Here is a 20077-nt window from a genome sequence, read left to right as displayed (position 1 = left end):
GTTGTTCAAGAGGTTGCAGAATTTGAAATAGAAAGATATGATTGAAAGATTATATTAAGGAGTTCTACAAGTTAACTATTTGGTTTGGACATAGAGAATTGTCAAAGGATAAGGTAGCTTGGTACATTAATGGTTTGAGATTCAATATCCGAGATGAGGTTGGCATGTTGAAGATTGATTTGGTTGAAGATGCTTATTAATATGACCTGAAGGCAAAAGATAAGTTGAAGAGGAAAAGTCAAGGTAATTCCAAAGGGAAGGAGAAGCAGGACAACTTGACAAAAGCTAAACTGAGTGCTGAAGATGAACCAAAACCTGTTGATCAGAAGAGAAGGATAGGTAGAGGTAAGTTTGAGGGTGCTTGCTATAGGACACATATCTTATGAATGTCCTAAGGCTGGTGACATGAGAGTTGGTATTGTGAATGAGGCTGAAAACTCTACCAGTGAACCTGAGCAAGGAGAGAATTTACTAACTTGGTGAGTATTGATTGGTTAGAGGACATTGGAATCTTGTTAGAGGAGTAATTTGTTCGGGACTCATTGTAAGTCTAGTGGTAAAGTCAACAAGATGATTGTCGATGGTGGTAGTATTGACAACCTTATTGCTGAGGAAATGGTTTAGAAACTTGGTTTGAGAAGAATGAGACATCCTTGTCCTTATAGGATTGGTTAGTTACAAGGTGAGCATGCTTTGGAAGTGAGGGACCATGCCTTGTTAATTTCTAGATTGGGCAGTATAAGGATCAAGTGTTGTGTAATATTGTGGACATGCACAGTTGTCATTTGTTACTTGGTAGACCTTGGCAGTATGATTGCAAGGCTATGCATGATTGTGTCAAGAATGTGTTTTCAATTATGGAAGGTGGCATGAAGCATTCCCCAATTCCTTTGCAGAATGAAGAGCTCGATATGAGGAACCTGAGTATTGGCAACCGAGTTGAGTTGAAGGATTCAAAGAGGGTTAGAGATCAGTGTGGAAGGCAGACCTACGAAACACCAAGGATAGATGTGAAGAAGCAGAAGAAGATCAAGGGAAAAAGTGTACAAGTTGAGGACTTGGATGATATGTATGTGAAGAACCAATTTGGGATTTACATGCTGAATCTTAGAAGATGTTCTTCCAGCTACTAAGAAAATCTTTTCGAACCTAGGATGTTTGATTTGGGAGCATCCTTAGTTGGTTGGCAATCCTGCATGTTGGGGTATTTTGGCTTTGGAGTTGGAGGAATCAGTTAGTGTAGAGGTGGTACTTGATTAATAATGAGTTGGTTATAGTTGTTGTGTTAACCAAGTGACTCAGTTAATGAAGATGTTTAATGATGCTTGGGGCACTTGACAAGTACTGCAAGCTTGGTTTATACTAGGAGCTTGACAACAGTGTTGCTCGAGTTGCTTGGTCGATGAAGGGACTCAGTCCATGAAGGTGACACTCGACATATACTGTGGCTCAGTTTGCATTGGGACTCGATAGTAGTATTGCTCGAGTTGGCTCGGTCTATAATGGAGCTCGGTGCTAGTTCTTGAGTTGTCTATGAGCCAAAATTTGGTATTTAATTTGTGTATAGGTATTCATTTTGTGTTACAATCAACTTGTGGCTTGCATGGGAATTTAATGTAAGGGTTTATTTTAATTTGTAATGGGCTAGGCCGACTTGTGGCTTAGTTGGGTATAAGCAGGGGTGTCTTGTGGAGTCTTAAGGTAGATTGTAGATCGAGGACAATCATCTAGCTTAGAGAAGGGGATGAAGTGTGGGAGAAAATATTGAGAAGAGAGCTCATAGCTAAGGCTTGGCAAACCGGGAGATTGCTTGGTGCGCTTGTGAGCACAAGTTGATATTTCCTTGGGGTTTTCTACCAGAGTGTGGAGCTGGACTAGCTAGGATTAGGATTGAGTTGGATCTTGAGGGATCTTGTAGAACTATTTTGCAATTGCTTTTTGTATTTGGCCCTAACCTGGAAGGCCTTACAACTAGGCATATTGCATGTAAACAATTGTTATATGAATAAAGTGTTGTGAATTGGTATCAAATCTTGCATTATTGTTGTGTTTTCAGTATGTGATTATTTGTAAGGATCTAGATTACCTCTAGTTAGGGTACCCTCAGATTCTCATTGCATCACATATAGTCTTCTTCAACTTCTCATAGTCAATAGGGTCCACTTTGCGCACATTGCCCACTCACAATAAAACTTAGAAATAACTGAGAAGAAAGGGAAGTAACAAAATTAGAAAATCCAAGCAAAGGCCAACATTTCACAAACAACATGTGACTGATAACGACACATGCAACATTTCACAAAGAAACATATGATTGATAATGACACTGTGTTGCTTTGAGATCGTCAACATTTAAAATAATTTTGGTAAGAGTGTACTTCGATATGGTGTTTACTTGATGACAAGGGTGTAATAATTACAATAATATACCTTTATGACCCTTCCCTGGGCAATGTCATGTTGAAGGAGAGCCACACTAAGATTCCATCGTGTAGGACACCCTTATTTGCATAATACTAACCTACCATATTAGCCTCCCTATAAGCAAGGAAAATAATACAAATTTAAATGATGAACTCACTTCATTAATCAGACTAATCCATTTTTTGATGGTCCATGAAGGGTGATTCTTTCCCTTAAGATATTGAAGTATGTTCTTGGAATCTTCTTCCACCCAAACAAATTTGAAGTTGTGTTTCTAGGCCAAATTGAGACCCTAGAATACTCATATGGCTTCACCTACACTATTTACTTGATGATGGGGAGATTATAGTAAATAGGTTGTAGGGCATTACAATATTTACACACAATTTGGTGGTTAGGGAAATAATGGAAGTCCTTGGGGATGAGTATATATTTAATGAGGAAATAACCATGGCTAACTCTGACGTAGCCTTAATGTTAATTGCAATCGCAATGTACTTCAAGAATGACAAAGATGTTGTGATAAAACTATGTAAAAACATTTTTATTAAGGAAATATTGGACATTAACAAAGTTATAGTAAACATCTATGTTAGCCTCACAATTTCCAAGCCTAGACATTTTGATCAACTTATCTAGAAGGATAAGTTGGTTCTAAGATTTTCAATTGCAAAAGTGGAAGATTGGGAGGCTTTGAATGAAAGAAGTTGATTAAAGAATGGAAACTAAATTCCTTAATGTGGCTACTATATGTGAAGATGCTACAATTGAGGAATGGGTTTGAAATATATCTGTTGGAGGATGAGGTCAACATGGAAGAAGATAAGACATACATTCTAATGTTATATTGTTGAACGAGGAAGACAAATCAAACAAATCTCAAGGCAAACCAAACACCCAATATAAGAAAGGAAAAATATTAAAGCTTTAAGCTCTTTACTCATCAAAAAAGATACACCAAATAAAATTCGACTTACAATTTAAGAACTCTAAATGCACATAATGCATCTTTTCTCCGCCTATCTTTTCCCTCACATATCATATCTTACTATCATCATAACCAATACACTTTTGGTGGAGGTACTGATAGTATTATGATAAATAAAATATCAATAGTATACACTAAAAAAGAAAAAGAAAATGACGCACAATTGACCTTTACATTTGGGCGCAGAAGTAAATCGATATGGCTTCCGTACGTATATGGAAATTATAAAAGCAAAATTATTTAAAAAATATAAAAATATAAAATCTAGTAGAAGCTTTGTATTGCGCTCACCATTTCCTTATCTGATAAGACCATGTTTCACGGATAGCGCTTTCAGGTCTAATTACTTCCCTGGAGCCGAATGTCGAGTGGCAAGTACATCATACCTTGTCGATGGTCATGAGTTTTGTAGAATTATTTCTGTTTTAACTCGATACACCACTTGACATGCAGTCTTTTGCAGATAACTCCGACGCTTGAAATGCGTCGAATCTTGGGCGCAGAGCAAATCACTTTCTCTGGGGAACACAATGAAGTGTTTTTGCACAATCCCCTCTTTCTCAGTCTCCTCTCTTCCTCCCAACACTCCACAGAAACAGGCACCGTCTGTGCGGCGTCCTGGTCTTCCTACTTTCGAAAGTGCCCAGCTCAGCAAACCAGATGAGAATCTCGAACCCGCGACCCCGTTAAACCCCTTGCGAGGTTTTACAAAGCCTCCGGAAAAAGACATTGTTAAAGTTGCTGAACCACCGCCCGCGCAGCCTCATTTGAACAAGCTCTGGCTATCTAGCAAGCTCTTTCCGCAGCCAAAAGTGGAAGTTCAACTCACAGAAAAGGAGTCACCTGATGCTTCCCAGTCGGACACAGACAGCGCAGACTCTTCATCTGATGACGAAATCCTAACGACTCCGGCAGCACGTGAAAAAGGAAAAATCTTTGTTGGGAATTTACCGTCTTGGATTAAGAAGAACGAGATTGCAGAGTTTTTCCGTCAATTCGGCCCCGTCAAGAACGTGGTTCTGATAAGAGACCATCACGACCCGGAGAGGAATGTTGGGTATTGCTTTGTTATCTATGGTGGTCTCAAGGCCGATGATTGCGCTGCCGAAGCCGTGGAATTTGATGGGGTGGAGTTTCATGGAAGGTGTTTGACCGTGATGTTGGATGACGGCAGAAGGCTGAGAGCTGTGGCAGAGAGGAGAGGCAAATGGGTTAAGGGGGGTGTTGAAGGCAGAGAATTTCGCTCGAACTGGCATGAAGAAAGAGAAGCGGCTTCCCAAGAATTTAAAAGGATTCTCGAAACGCAGCCGGAAAATTGGCAGAATGTCTTAAATGCCTTCCTGAGAATTAAAAAGGTGTGGATTCACTTTTTTCTAATGTCAAATCTGAATATAGTTTTTCTCTTTTCTGTTCGGAGTTACGAACACAAGCTTTCGAAGATTCTTACGTTGTGATCCCAGATGCACACGTTTCGTAGTTCAATCCCTACGGAAGCCAAAATGGCTCTTCGTTTTCTTTACCTTTATTTTATGATCCAAATGACTAGAAAAGTAATCGACCTTGAGAAAAAAGCAACGTTGACGAATGCTTAAGCTCCTTTGGTGTTTGAGGCGGTTGTAACACTTGTGGTGACTAAAGACTTAGCGATTAGAATCGTTCGATTTGATTTCAGTTTACAAGGAGCAAAGAGTGACCCAATTTGAAATTTCCGTCGCAAATTGTCTTAACTGTCAATGCACCAAAGTGCCAAACACAAAGGTGCTAAAAATGATGTGTTCTGGGTTCAGTAGGCTTCAGTAGAACCTTTACACCAGTAACAGTGCCAGAATCTTTGTTTGGTGCAGAAACAAGAAACCGTAGGATTAAGAAACCCGAACAAAGGCTTGCGCTTTATATATCCTGCATTACAATGATTTTGCATTGTGAATTGGCCATTTCTGTCGTTGTCAATGGATTTTCTAAATGTTTCTCATATATTTATATTCCTCTATATGTCCCAGTAGCTAGTTGATTCATGCTTTGGCTTGCTTAGAGACATCACCAAACCCAGTTCACGTGACTTCTATGATGTTTCAACCGTTAGCAATATGCATTTTTGATAAATCGCTAAAGTCACAAGGATTGATGCCGACATGCAGCACTTGGTGCAAACTCCCAAGACTTGTTTTTATTCCTAACAAATTGAGTGTATTAAGTTAGTATTAAAATATGGAAACATCAAATTTAAAAGTTGAAACTAGGGTATTAATGCTCTCTGGTAAAAAATATAATGCATATTGCTTATCTATTTTGGCAGAAGATTCCTGACCATAAGGCTCTTTTAACTAGACTTCCAGTCATCTTAATCTGCAGCACACATACACACACATGCATGCTTACATGCATGTGCGCACACTCATGTACAGTCAATTCCACTGTTGTATTGCACTTAGATTCAGTTGTATCACACTGCTGCCACTATAACTTAGAGCCCAAAGAACAAATTTCTCATTATTGCACTCAAAACCTGTAAACTCAATTCCACTGTTGTATTGCACTTAGATATAGTTGTATCACACTAATGCCACTATAACTTAGAGCCCAAAAAACAAAGTTTTCATTATTGCACTCAAAACCAGTCTTCTGGATGCACTGACATCAACCTGATTAAGTGTCACAACCTGACCTGACTTGTCAGAAGATTAAAACAAAATACTATATCTCTCTTTTTTTGTTTTGAATAGTCTTTTAAAATTACAATTTATATTTATTTTTGTGTTTTCTAGGATATGAATTCATTAGCTAGGAGGATATAACTCAAATCGCTATAAAGGGTAATCTTATAGCCTTCTCAAAAATAATCATTTGTCCATACCAATTTAAATACATCTCAAGAGAAAAATCAAAATCAAAATTCAACTCAAAAACATTTATTTCTGATGAGTTATTTACATTTTCCTGTGACAGCAGTACATCGTATGTTTAAGGTTTGTATCAGCTAATGCCTCAATATAGTATAAAATTGTACATCATAATCTAATTCTGTCACATCTGATTTAAGTAGAGGATGACAATTAGAAGCATGGAGTGCTGATATCTATAACAGAGTTTGTGCTCATATGGGTGATTTCATTAGCCTAGTATCTTTCAACCCAAAGAAACGTGAATCGGAATCGGATCGGAATCGGCAAGGCCGAATCGAATCGTGAATCGGCAATGAATCGGCAATGAATCGGCGATGAATCGGCAAATTTGAAAAAACCCTTTAAATTTAAAGATTTTAACAATTTAAAACTTATTTCATGCACCCTTTATTGAATATAACTTAAGCACACTATAACATCATCAAATAGAAGTTAAAACTTAACATACATAAACATGAAACATAAAATCCATCACATACGTAACTATGTTATCTAAGATTCTAAAATGTAAATTGTAGGCTAGCTGAAGTAAATAGAAATCAAATGATCATAATGATTTAAATCATAGAATGTATGTAAGATGATCCATAAGACATCAAATCATAAATTTATGTAAGAATCTAAGATGAAGATCCATGAAAGTTTGAAACTTTGAAACATATGTCTATCAATGATTCAGTATCAATATCTGTAAACAAAATATAAAAACAAGGCTCCAGCTCAAGCCTCAGGCTCATAGTCATCATCATCCTCAACATCATCCTCAAGCTCGGTTACAGCCTCAGCCTCAGCCTCTGAGTATCCAGTCTGCCTAGTAGCAAGGCGTCTAATGTAGGTCCTAGAGGACTGTCGAGCCATATCTCCCGCATATAAGATGGGCTCACGAATGTCGCTAGGGCCTGTGTCTGTGCGTGCACGTGTGCGTCTACCAATGCCTGAAGAACGTGCTCTAGCTGCCTCAGCCTCTATATCCACCTGGTCAATCCACGCACGGTCTTCCTCAGTGAAGACTGGATCTACAACCTCTGTGAGCCACTCTGATTCTGGATCAATCTCCTCCAGAATGATCGGAGAGGAGTCAGTGCCCAAAATCTGTTTGATCCTAAGACGGAGGTTGTAATGAACGAAGACAAGATCATTCAACCTCTGCACTGTCAACCTATTTCTCCTCTTCGAGTGGATGTGCTCGAACATGGACCAACTGCGCTCACATCCAGAAGCGCTGCTTGGCTGACTCAGAATACGAATGGCAATTTTTTGAAGTTTTGGGGTTGTGGCCCCAAACATTTGCCACCATCTATCTGAAATAAGGGAAAATAAAAATAATTAGTCTCATTTACAAATTACAAATTACAAGTTAACTCTAAAATTACATAATCAACTTTAAGTTTAGAATCTAGATTCATGAACATTGAATATATTATTTAATTTTTACCTGGCTGTATTGTTTCCCGAGCATCTATGGCTACCCTGCTAGAGAAAAGTGGCCCTTCTTTATTATTGAACTTATCAAGCTCAATAATTGCAGCACTGCTATCCTCATCAGTACTCAACCTCTGGATCACTGTATATAATCCGGTGAGAACCTCCTCATCCGCCTTGAAGTCAGGACGGAAACGAAATGCCGAATTCAAAAAGTAAGCTGCTGCATGGATGGGTCTGTGGAGCTGATTCTGCCATCTCCTATCAATGATGTCCCAAATAGGGGCATACTTCTCCTGCACTCCTGCATACTGAGCTCTAATGGCCTCCTTGGCCCTATCCATGCCCTCATATATGTAGCCCATAGAGGGCTTCTCCCCATCAGCAGTTCGTAGGAGAGATACAAGAGGCTCAGTGGCCTACATATAAAGTAAAACAAAAATTTGAGTCAAAACTTAAACATAGAATAATTCAATAATATAAGGTAAAACTAAATCATTAAACAATTAGCATAGTAAACTGTAAAATATTAAATGTTAAATTGCAATAAAATTACCTTAAGTATTTCTCTAGCAGGTTTCCAAAAACCATCATCATCAAATATGCAATCCACCACATCTATCCCTGCAGTGGTCGTAGCATAGGAAGATGAAATCCACTCCCGCCCAACAAACATGCTCCTCAAATCATCCCTTGATGTCAACAAGGACTGCAAGGTGATGAAATTCGAGGCAAACCTCGTGATCCCTGGACGAGCTAACTCTTTGTCTCCTGTGTACTTCCTCATTGTGCTAAGGACAAATGAATGATTATAAATAAACTTACATATGTTTTTTGCCCTTTCCACACATGACTTGACCCACTCAAGTTTGCCAATTTCCTCCAACATGAGGTCAAGGCAGTGTGCTGCACAAGGGGACCAAACTATGGTGGGGTGCCTCTCCATCAAAAGTTTGCCTACAACAATTTTAAGATAATTAGAAATTCAAATTTCAAATATGTTAGAACTTAGGAAACTTAGAAATTCTAAGTTAGAATTAGAAAAAGTTCAAAATTCAAATAAATTTATTTTCAAAACTTAAAAAGTTAAAAGTTTACCTGCAGCAACATAACTTGCTGCATTATCAGTCACCACTTGCACCACATGTTGTTCCCCCACCTCTGCTATAACTTCCTCAATAACCTCACATAAGTATGTGGCGTTTTTTACATGAGCAGAAGCATCAATGGATTTGAGGAACATGGTATATCCTACAAGTAACAAAACAACGAATTATAATTACTATTAGCAATCAACAAATCAAAATTTGAAATAGTCAATCACGATTCAAAATTATGTATGTAGGAAAGTAGAATGATCAATCACCTCCACAGGATACAAGAAAATTGAGGAGTGTTCTTCCCCTCCTATCTGTCCAACCATCAGTCATGATGGTGCAACCCTTTTCGATCCACTCCTTTCGGTTGTCCTCAAGCTCATGCCTCATATCCTCAACCATTTCCTCCAGGAGGTATCCACTCAACTCAGCCTCAGTTGGGGCTTTAAACCCCGGACCACAAATGGTAACTGCATCTATCATGTTCTGCCAATAAGGAGTCCTGTCACAAATAGATAATGATATTGATTAGAAATTTAGATGTCAAAAACTAAAATCATAAAACAAGTAGATATAATTAAAGTTTTACTTTTACTTTTAACTTTAACTTTGAAGATAACAAAGAAAAAAGAATCAATTACCTGGCTGCAATAAATGGAATGTTGCAAAAGTACCAGAATTTGCAAATCTCTTTTCTGGCAGCATCATGAATCTCCTTGTTCAAACCCATGCCCTCAAGCGTGGGTTGGGAGCCAGGAGTAGTGCGGGGCACAAAGTAACTATCCATTCTGCTTTTCCGCACTCTAGGCCGCAATAGGTTGGTGTTGGACTCTGTCTCAGTATGAGACCGACTACCACTAACACTCACATGAGCACTAGCACTAGGATGAAAAGGAGGCCTAGAAGAACCCTCCCCAACACAACCTACGGATGCGGAAGCTGATGCAGATGCACTTGCAGATGTAGATGCGGTTGCGGATGTGGGAGCACGGGAGCCAATATCTCTTAACCCTTCAAGTTGCATTTTCTTAGTCAACTTGTCTTGTTCAATTTTTTCTAATGCCACTAAACAAGAGCGTTTTGCCTCAACGGTTTGTTGAGTGCAAACTGTGACATCATGGCCAGGTATGCCAGCAATGTGGTATTTCAATCTATAGATACCTCCCGAATTTATTTTTTCTTTGCAAAATATACATTTTGTTTGATATTTGGTTCTCCCAGGAAACTCTTCATTATATTTCCAGCATTCATCTTTTTTACCCATTGTGGAAATTGGAAAATGAAAGCAAAGGGCTGCTGCAATAAAAAAATTCATGTAAAAAATCAAAGTTTGCAACTAATAAACAAAAACTACAAAACAACAAACCCTAGTTTACAATTTAGTAAAACTAAAAATAAAAATCATTCAAGATTTGCAAATGAACACTAAAAAAATTTAACAAAAAATGCATACTACACTAACATGCAAAAAAAAAACCAACACTTACCTCTTGCAAATGAGTTGAGGAGTGTTGATATTGACTCCTTAATGCTCCCAATGCAATTTATGGCCTCCCCAAATGGACTTCTGATCTCTTTGGTGCTCTTCCTTCTTGCCGGTTGGAAACCTATGGATTCTCTTTTCTCTTCTTCTCTCTCACTCTTCCTCTCTTCTACTCATACTAAGCAAATAGAAGGCTCTTTAGGGTTATAACAAAGAGGAAAGTCAACTTAGAAAGCAAATAAAACATGTGTTTTTTTTAAAAAATTGAACTTTCTATCCTTGCTGCCGCGGCCGATTTCTGGAGATTCACGATGGCGATTTTGGCGATTTTTGCCATGAATCGCCGATTTTGGCGATTCAGGCGATTCACAAGAAAAAATCGCCACCAGCGATTTCCGATTCCAAAAAAATCGGGAGCCATGAATCTTATCGCGATTTCGGCGATTTCGGCGATTTCATGGCGATTTTTGGAACTATGTTTCAACCTGATAATTACCAACCACAAAACCTGCAGATCAAACCATCAGCAAACATATACAAATCAATCGCAGTAATTTCACAAGAACATACAAATGAAAATAACTTTATTTATACCTCAAAATCAAATATATCTGCCGAATAAGATGCATATGTCCAGACAGCGGAGACACCAGCATGTGAATGCTTGTTTCCAGCCATAGAACTGTATAATATCTTGCATATGCCACCAATAATAGGCAGGACTCTACTCTTCACGGGCTTGGTCATAGAAGAGTACCTCATAAAGAGAAGTGAAGTATATAGTGTGGATAACTATCTATTTTGATAAATTTTTGAACCAGAATATCATAAATAGAACAGAACTATAAAACACAAAGAACAGTTTGACACAATTATTTATCCTGGAAAAACCCTACACTTGAGGGTGAAAACCAAGCCACACCAAAAGGTTAATCCTTTATTGAATATAATAGAGTCCAAAACAAATCTCACAGATTCTTGAGACCTGACACCAGAATAATAACCAGCACTCTCCTTACAGAATAATTAATCTCTGATATGAAAAACTAGGAGCTTGAAGAATGCTGATAAACAATATCAAATACTATCTACAGGAACAATGTATGACTGAATAGAAGAACTCAAAAGTTATGAAAAAATTCTGCTAATCACATGCACTGATCACTATACACAGTAAACTTGGACACCAAAATGAACCGGAGCAATCTACCCAGAAAAGTAAACAAGTGATAGTCCAAAACTTCACAATAAAATCCATTTTGTAAGATAAAGAAGTGCAGTGGTTAGCTTTCTATCTGCCACGACACAAGAGTCTTTTTAATTTTCAACTGTTATGTTAGCATGAGACCCTTGAGTTGCCAACAGTGATTGCAATTAACAGTCTACAACAAATGCGGCACTTGCTAGTCAGATATCACACAAGATAATTGTCTCTTTGGTGCTCAATGGAAACACGCACATGACCTTTCATTCTTCAATGCTGAATACTGTACATTGTCTTTGAGAGCCATGACTCTTCATTGATCATCCAGTGTTGAAGCCGCTCTGCAGTCTCAGTATGTATCACATACATACAACTTGATTATTGAAGAATCCATTATAAGGATATAAGACTGATCAAAGAAGGATTAAACATCGCAGACAATGGTCTTCACATAGGTATGCTTAAGAAGTCATCACAGGTTAGCAAAACATGTCTCCTGCAGCTACAAACTTTAATCCTCCGTCTTAGCAAAGAAGAAATATTTTCCAGATTCTCATGTCATGGAGTCTTTCACCATGATATTTACAATGGCTGCACTCATTTGTGAGAAGATCAAAATTTATCACGGAGTCTCTTAACGTGATAGCATCATGGAGTAACTCAACATGATGTTCACCTTTGCTACTCTCATAAGTGAAATAAACACAAGGTCTCATCATGGAGTCACTCATTGTGATGTTGTCATTGTCTCTCAACATGAAATCCACTATGGCTACTCCCATGAACGGAAAGAGCAACTAGGGCTTCCACCTCAAGTTTCTTCGTCTTAGAAAAAAATGCATTATGAGGGCTTTCACCTCAAATTTCTCCCTCTTAGTGAAAAATGCATTCTTACCAAGTAGCAAGATTCACTGAAGCTGAGACTCTCTCTCTTAACAAGAGCATCATTCTCCACAATACCAAGCTCATCTCGAAAGTATGAAAATTTCACTTTGAAAAGTGGCTTGGTGAGAATGTCAGCTATTTGCTCATCAGTACAAATGTACTTGAGTTGAATTGCTTTCCTTCGAATCACGTCTGTTGAATAATGATATTTAATCTCCACATGTTTGGTTCTATCATGAGATACAAGATTAACAGAAAGCTTCACACAACTTTGATTATCGCAAAGAACTGTTGTAGGTTCCAAAGACTCCCCAAATAGACTTGTAAGAAGCTTTCAAGTTACACTGCTTCTCTAGTTGCCACGCAAGCTGCAATATATTCAACTTCTATTGTACTTAGATCCACACATGACTGTTTCCTACTGCACCAAGAAATTATAGCTTAATGTGAGCTGAAACAACAACCAGCAATACTCATTCCTGTCAGGCACACACCTGACTCAATCTGAATCAGAAAAACCTTGCAATTTCAGATCTTCACAAGAAGTATATTTCAGACCATATTCCACTGTACCATGCAAATATCTCAATATATGCTTTGCTGTGACAAAATGAATCTGTTTAGGCTCGCACATGAATTGACTAAGAGTGTTAACAGCATAACAAATATCTATTCTAGCATTGACTAGATACATCACTGATCCAATCAATTGTCTGTACACGGTGGGATCTACTGAATCCGAACTAGTTTTACGCTTATGTAACTTTTTCAGGTTTGCTTCCATAGGAGTTAACATGGACTTGCCATCCAACATGCCAAAACTCTTCAAAATGTCATCATAGTATTTCACTTGACTTAATCTCATAAGGTTTTTGCCACACTTCTAATCCTAGCAAGTAATGCATAAGACCGAGATCTTTTATCTCAAAATCTTTCATCTCAAATTCAGAAGCTAACTCTTGCTTACATTTGATAATGAAATTATCTGGTCTAGTAAGAAACAAATTATCAACATAAAGTACTAAGATTAGAGCATTATCATCAATTTCCTTGAAGTAAAAGATTTAGATTTGCTTCATTTTTGGAGTTTCCCAGGCTCAATTAGTAATGATCAATCCTCTCATATTAAGCACGTGGCACTTTTTAAAGCTATACATGGCCTTTCCTGATCTGCAGAGATGAGATTCTTTTCCATGAATCACAAAGCCACCTGGCTACTCAATAAACGCCTCTTCTTCAATCAGACCATTAAGAAATGCTGTTTTTACATCCATTTGATGTCGTTTCCAGCCTTGAAGTGCTGCAATAGAAATGATAGTTTAGATAGAAGTATATCTAGCTACATGAGCAAAGGTCTCCTCATAATCTATACCTTCATTTTGAGAGAAACCTTTTGCCTCAAACCTTGCTTTATATTTTTCAATACTCCCATCAGCGGCATGGTTAATTTTGAATAGCCACTAAGAAGATACAACTGATTTTTCTTCAGGCGTAGGGACACCATCTCAAACATCATTTTTTATAATAGATTGATATTTTCCAGACATAGCATCTCTTTGTACTTGCCGATTTGTGGCCTCCTCAAAACTAGAAGGTTCGGATTCAACAATGTAACTCATTCATGTAACATAACCTGAAAACTTATGTGGTCTCTTACTTTATCTAAAAGTGCCACGAGGAGCTGCATATTTTTCTGCGTCTTGCATAGTGTGTCTATCCCACAATGGTTTCTTTCTAGCTAAAGAAACATTATTTGGTCCATTAGTTGGTTCTATGGGATCAACTGGATCAATAGATTCTTCTAATTTAGTATGTAGTATCTCGGGTCAGATATTTTCCCAATTTATCTGAAAATGAAACACCAAAATTGAAGCAACAGATTTGCATGCATTTCTCTTTCCATTAACCAACAATTATACAAATTGACTGCAGAAAATATAGTCTTCCACAATGAATATTACACTAAAACCTTCAGCAAAATTAGAATAAAATCCAATTGTAGATACAATAACTACAACAAGATTGGATAACAGACTATATGAATGTGGAATACAATGTGAAACACCAGTGCAATGTCTCCAACTGACAATGGGTTTCCGTCCACTGTCCAAGCTTGAGGGTTTCTGTCCTCTCTCCTGCTGAAAGCACTAGCTTTCCAAAAGCTCTCCAAGATGAGAAAAAGAATCCCATAATCAATAACCAAGCACAATGCAAATGAATCCTCTCCTCTCTTTAAACTCAAACAAGTGACTCTTATATTCCCATCTCTGTTTCTTTATTTTCTCACCAAGGAAATAAAACACCCATAATAATAAAGCGACATTTAATAATGTGAACTTAATTTTGTAGTGTCCCCTGCCAGGACCGAACTTAATTTATCTTACATTTCTCCATTAAGCTTTTGCGGACTGATTCCCTATATTCTTTATATATCTTTTCTTAATTAATAGATGATACTTTTATATCGCTATTCCAAACTGGTGTGTCATTTGGAGGCAAGGGGTCATGACTTTTGGTTTATGAATTATATATAAACCTGATTTATACAATACTTATATTTTATTAATAATAGATTTATTTATTGATAATTAGTTTTCTTATTGATTTATATCTTGATATATCATATTCAATTTATAATGTGTTATTATTTTAATAGTATATTATATTAACAATTTATTATAAAAAATTAATTATTATTTATCTTTAATATTTTATATGGTATTAAACAACCAATTAATATATATTATATAACTTACTGATATAGGAACAATATTGCTTATATTATAATATTTAATGAATATAACTTTTCTATATTTCAAATAAGTTTTATTTGTTGTAATATCACTGTTCATAATTATATTAGATCATTGTATCTGAAGAGATTGGCACAATCTCCACATCCCTCTCTATTTTGGAAAAGGTGGAAAGGAATCTTTAATTGCTCATCAAAATTGTAAATGTTCCCCTCCTGAGATCTAGTATAAATTAAATTTCAATGGGGCCTCACGTGGTAACTCGGGTAGGGCTGGCATCAGGTGCATCATTCATGATTGGAACAAAGATATATGTGGGAGGCTGGCCAAATTGATTGACATTGCCACTAATAACTTTGCTGGGCTGGAAGCCTTCTCTGAGGGACTCAAGATGTGCAAGTCTCTGAACATCAAGAACATTGTAGTTGAAGGTGATTCCCAAATAATTATTAATGCCTTGAGAAATGGACAGATCCCTATTGGACCTTAAACTCAGAATTCCAGATCAACCTAGGACTAAAATATTTCACGAATATCGGCATTAAACACATCTATAGAGAAGATAACATCGAGGCTGACAATTTGGCAAATCTAGGTGTTTTTGGCTCACTGATCTACAAACTAATTAACAGGTTGCCTAATTAACCCCCCCATTCATTTATTCCATATCTCGGGTTATTCATACATTTATCTAGATGCACATCTAGTTTATCAATAAATCTACATTGTATTTTTTTTTAAGACTTGCTACGAATAATTAATTAGTTAAAATTGGTTGAAAGTTCATATCCAATTCTTAGAGAGATTACTGTATCGGTTTAGTGATGAATTAACTATACCTCTAGGTGGATGAATTAATAAGCAGTTATTCTGGGTATTGCATGATATTAATATATAAGTTTCCTATAATATAACTGGGATCATGGTTATATTTGGTTAATTTACGAGACTAACATTATCCTGATTAGGAATATTGAAGGTCAGTGAATAATTTCTCTGCTCAATCTTTGTTGTGTTTTATTAATGGGACATTTTGAGTTTATGAGCCAAGATACTCAATGTTAAGGATGATTGGACTTTTGACCTCAAAGGGAATACAACCGAAATTGTATTTTTAAATTATGTTTATGGCTGGTAGGGATAATTTCAGAACGGAATAGTTATAACAGTTTTAATCAATTTATTTACCGACAATCTCTTATGTGATTCTAGCTCGGGGAAGAATCTGGTAAGAGCCTACCATGCTTTGATTTTGATGGTTACTAACAGAAGAAGTGGATGTTTTGCTTAATAATAATCTTCTCTTGCACAACTTGGCAATTATATAGATTAAATTTGTTGTGGGCGGTTGCTCTCTTGGGTTTATTGAACACTTTTTTAATCCTAACATCAAAAGCTTAAGGTTAAGATATTGTTTGAAGGAAAATACTTTACTCCCTAATTCCAAAGCAAGGATATCCCTGCTTAACCTTTTAAGAGGTCATAATTTGGTAATGTACCTAACATCCCTGGTGCAGGATTATATACACTAATCATGTGTACAGGTGCATGTATGGGTTTCAAATCTTGAAGGGCCCAAAGAAGGTTATATTAAAAATCCACGCTCTGACTATAAATGAAAAGGAATTCACTTTCCTATGTATCTAGTGATCTCATGTAATTTATTCTAAGGTCTTATCTTGCTGCCCAAGTTTCAGTTCATATCTTTTTGCTCTAGGGTTTTGAGTCAAGTCAAATGTCAATGTCTTGAGTCTGAGTCTAGATTGCCCATAGCATGACCTTTCTTCTCATCATTCCTCTGAGCTAACCTGATGCGGAAAATCATACGAGCAATGCACCAGTCCAATGGCTAGGTGATTAGGTTTTGGAGGGTTTGTTATGCGTTTCCTTGATGAGAAGAAGGTTTGGATATTCTGCTGATTCATCTTTCTTTGTTCCTAGTCATGTTGAAGACATGGATTCATGCTGTGTAATAGTTTTTAATGGAAGATATTGTAGATGATCAAGATCGAATGCAAGAGAAGCGAATAAATCATCAGAAATGGTGAAAGATCCCGGTCAAAGGTAGTATTACTCTTGTTACAATGAAATCGACAACTTATATTTAATCTACATGTTTACGTTGCAAAGTTGACAAGTCAAATGACCCAGAGACTAAATCCAGATTGTTGGAAGAAAACCAGATTGATGGATGATGTTTTAAAGATGGAATTATAAGTATTCAATGATGAATTTCCTCAGCCGTCAGATCTTAAAAAATCCACGCTTGTCGTTATGTCGCTATAAAGAGTTGTGCGAAAGATTATCATAGTGACATAAAGATAGAACAATGCGTGTTCTTGTGGGCCATTTCTTTTTGTGGCTATCTTTATTTGATTGGTTCTGTATGAGACAGAGTCAGGGTTATGAAGAGATTCTTTTCATCGTCTATCTCCAGATCAATCTTATGTCGCTATGGAAAGTTGATCGATTGTTAATCATAGTGACATAACGATAGAACAACGCGTCCTGATGGGCCCATTATATTCCATGAAGTGCCACATAGCAAAGTAGTCCAATGTTAGATTCTCCAAGTAATGGAATAGTGCCACCTGTTTGCCACGTTGTGCATAGTTGGAAAGTGGGCCCACATCGCAAAGTAAACAAGGGTTAAGATCTTTTATTGCCATCGTCAGATAAAAAATAGATCAACTCTCATCATTATGTCGCTATAAAGAGTTGCACAAAGAATAATAGGAGCGACATAACGACAATTCGACGCGTGTACATGAAGGGACCCATGGAGGAAAATGCAAAGGAAGAAACAAAAAGGTTTATAATGATTTAATCTTGACCGTTGATTTGAGATCAAAGATGGAAATTCAAAACTACAGTGAGCGTTGTATTATGAATTATACATACTTGGCATGAAATAGTAGAATATGAAGAAAACAACAATTTTCTACAAGATTCCCGAGATTGCATGAAGCTGAACAGTCATCATGTGTTTTCAGAAGTACCATGGATTCATAATCATCGATGGAAAATATGCCACGTGTTCATATCATTGGATAATTTCATATATTATTCTCTTTTCTTTTTTGTGACTGTTGCTCTGCTGAACTGAGGGATGACAGAAAAGTTGAAAACTATAAATGTAATCTCATTTGACAATACAATGGTCGGCAAACTAGATGGTGAACTGGTTATGTAATTCCATTTACCCCATTTGCTTGTCATGTTTTGTTGCCCATGCATAGATTAGTTCTGCATTAAGAGTTGAAAGACAGTGATATGTGATTTTGTGATAATCATATGGATTCCATTTCATTTTGGTAATTATAGTACAGGTGATTCCATTTACTTTCTTCATATATGGTTCTGTTTCCTCTCTTGCTGGTTTCATAACATGTTAGATAGTTTCATTGGGAAGTGAAAGATGAATGTGTATGAATCTATTAGTTACTTGTTGGATTCCATTTCATTCAAGGCTGATAGTTAAAAACAATTCCACTTGTCTTCATATGCATTTCTTCTTTCATTCCTCTTCTACATTTAGATGGTTAATCTGCATTTAGAATAGAAGTAAGAGTTAGAAATCTCAAGATAATGTACTACAGTTATTCCATTGGGTGTGATAGGTTATTCATATATATTTTGCCTGAATTGTTTGTGTCTACAAACAATTTGGCTATCCTTTACCGCTCTCGGGTTAAGAGCTTATAATGTCAAAACTTCTAATCTCATAAAAACATATTTATTGCATATCATTGCAAATCATAAGGGAGCTGTACCTAGTAATTCAGAGGGCAGTGATAGAATACATACACTGACCCATTTGTTGGTAAACATCCTTTTGTCTCTCCAAAACATTGGGTATTAAAGAGTCAGGTTATAAAATCTAATAGGAGGACAAACCGTTAACCAACATATTCTTAGTTTATTTTTATTGAGGAACAAGGGCATGTCCTTGATGCAACATGTAAACTAGGTAAGGGTATGACCCTGATTATGTATGTACTTTTCAAATAAATTACATAAACAAGGGTATGCCCTTGATTGGTCTTGTAATGAGGGACATGCCCCTTTTATTTTTTTGTATTAGTAATAGGACTTTGGTCCTAGGCTATACTAGAGGTTGTTTTTGCTGGCATTCTTTTCCTCCAGTACTTGCATTGAATGGAGGGATCTATAAATATACTCAAATAAATAAAAAATCATGCTATGCCATTTATTGATTAAATTTATTTTATATTAGATCATTGAATCATTATAAAATATATATTATATTATATAATATATTGTAATATCGATAAAATGTATTATTATATTTATTGGTCGTAATAAAATATTATGTTATAATTGTATCATTATTAGGCATGAGCCTACAACACAATGGTAAATTGTGAGCCTCTTATCTGGGAGGTCTTGGGTTCAAGTCTACTCGAGCTTAATAAATACTAATAATAATTAATCACAACACATAATAATAATAATAATTAATCTTGGCTTTAGCCTCTTATTGATAAAAAAGAAGAAGTTGTATCATTATTTATATTGTAATTATATTATTCTTGTTTATTAATTGTTCATTTAATTCTATAATTCGTATTTTCACGGGGATACCACAAATTTATAAAGTCACTTTATTCATCAATCAATTAAATCTTCAGGCATTAAAATCTCTTATCAAATGGACTTGGATATGCATGTGTGATAGCTCATTGAAAATTTCTCGACAAGACACTCCTAGTCAACTTTGAAATGCCAAGAATACTGAGCCTACCAACTTAACAAAAAATACTAAGTGTTTGGAAAGCCCATTGAAACAATCCAAAAATTGCCTAGGCCAAAAATTAAACTGTGCAAAAAAAAAAAAAGATTTATAATTAGAAAGCGTATAATGAAAGTAAATTATTAAATGCATATCAGATGTGCA

The 20077-nt window shown here is 36.4% G+C and overlaps 2 protein-coding genes across 9 annotated transcripts in view; one reads left to right on the top strand and one right to left on the bottom strand.

The window, feature by feature from the left end:
• The first annotated feature begins 3664 nt into the window (after positions 1–3664).
• The window catches only part of LOC149552070 (pentatricopeptide (PPR) repeat-containing protein), a 305115-nt gene continuing 288702 nt past the window's right edge, over positions 3665–20077 (top strand). For 5 of the 8 annotated variants that reach the window (XM_089787542.1, XM_089787541.1, XM_089787544.1 and 2 more), the window contains exon 1: positions 3702–4767. In XM_089787542.1, the coding sequence (XP_089643668.1) occupies positions 3943–4767 (825 nt within the window). In that variant the 5' untranslated portion in view covers positions 3702–3942. Of the gene's footprint in view, positions 4768–20077 lie in introns of all 8 variants that reach the window. The other 3 variants (XM_089787540.1, XM_089787547.1, XM_089787539.1) reach the window with 2 other exon arrangements.
• LOC149552072 (uncharacterized) lies at positions 6845–10773 on the bottom strand. Its single transcript, XM_089789532.1, has 7 exons — positions 10322–10773; positions 9476–10130; positions 9104–9336; positions 8836–8988; positions 8294–8694; positions 7751–8156; positions 6845–7616 (listed from the first exon to the last, which is right to left on the bottom strand). Exons 2-7 carry the CDS (start codon positions 10096–10098, stop codon positions 7036–7038), a joined length of 2397 nt encoding a protein of 798 aa, XP_089645658.1. The 5' UTR covers positions 10099–10130; positions 10322–10773; the 3' UTR covers positions 6845–7035.

This window comes from Cupressus sempervirens, chromosome 6 (genome assembly GCF_028749045.1).
Source record: "Cupressus sempervirens isolate cs-2001-9-10 chromosome 6, ASM2874904v1, whole genome shotgun sequence".
NCBI classification, from domain to species: domain Eukaryota; kingdom Viridiplantae; phylum Streptophyta; class Pinopsida; order Cupressales; family Cupressaceae; genus Cupressus; species Cupressus sempervirens.
The sequence above is the reverse complement of the archived record's forward strand: the minus strand, read 5'-3'. Positions and strand labels throughout refer to the sequence as shown.

Excerpts from the sequence above, each read along its gene's own strand:
- LOC149552072 (XM_089789532.1), bottom strand. The coding sequence starts at position 10,098 with ATGGGTAAAAAAGATGAATGCTGGAAATATAATGAAGAGTTTCCTGGG. Across the intron at positions 9,337-9,475 it reads ATTCCATTTATTGCAGCCAG|GACTCCTTATTGGCAGAACA; the intron begins GTAATTGATTCT and ends TATTTGTGACAG. Across the intron at positions 8,157-8,293 it reads CTGCTAGAGAAATACTTAAG|GCCACTGAGCCTCTTGTATC; the intron begins GTAATTTTATTG and ends CTTTATATGTAG.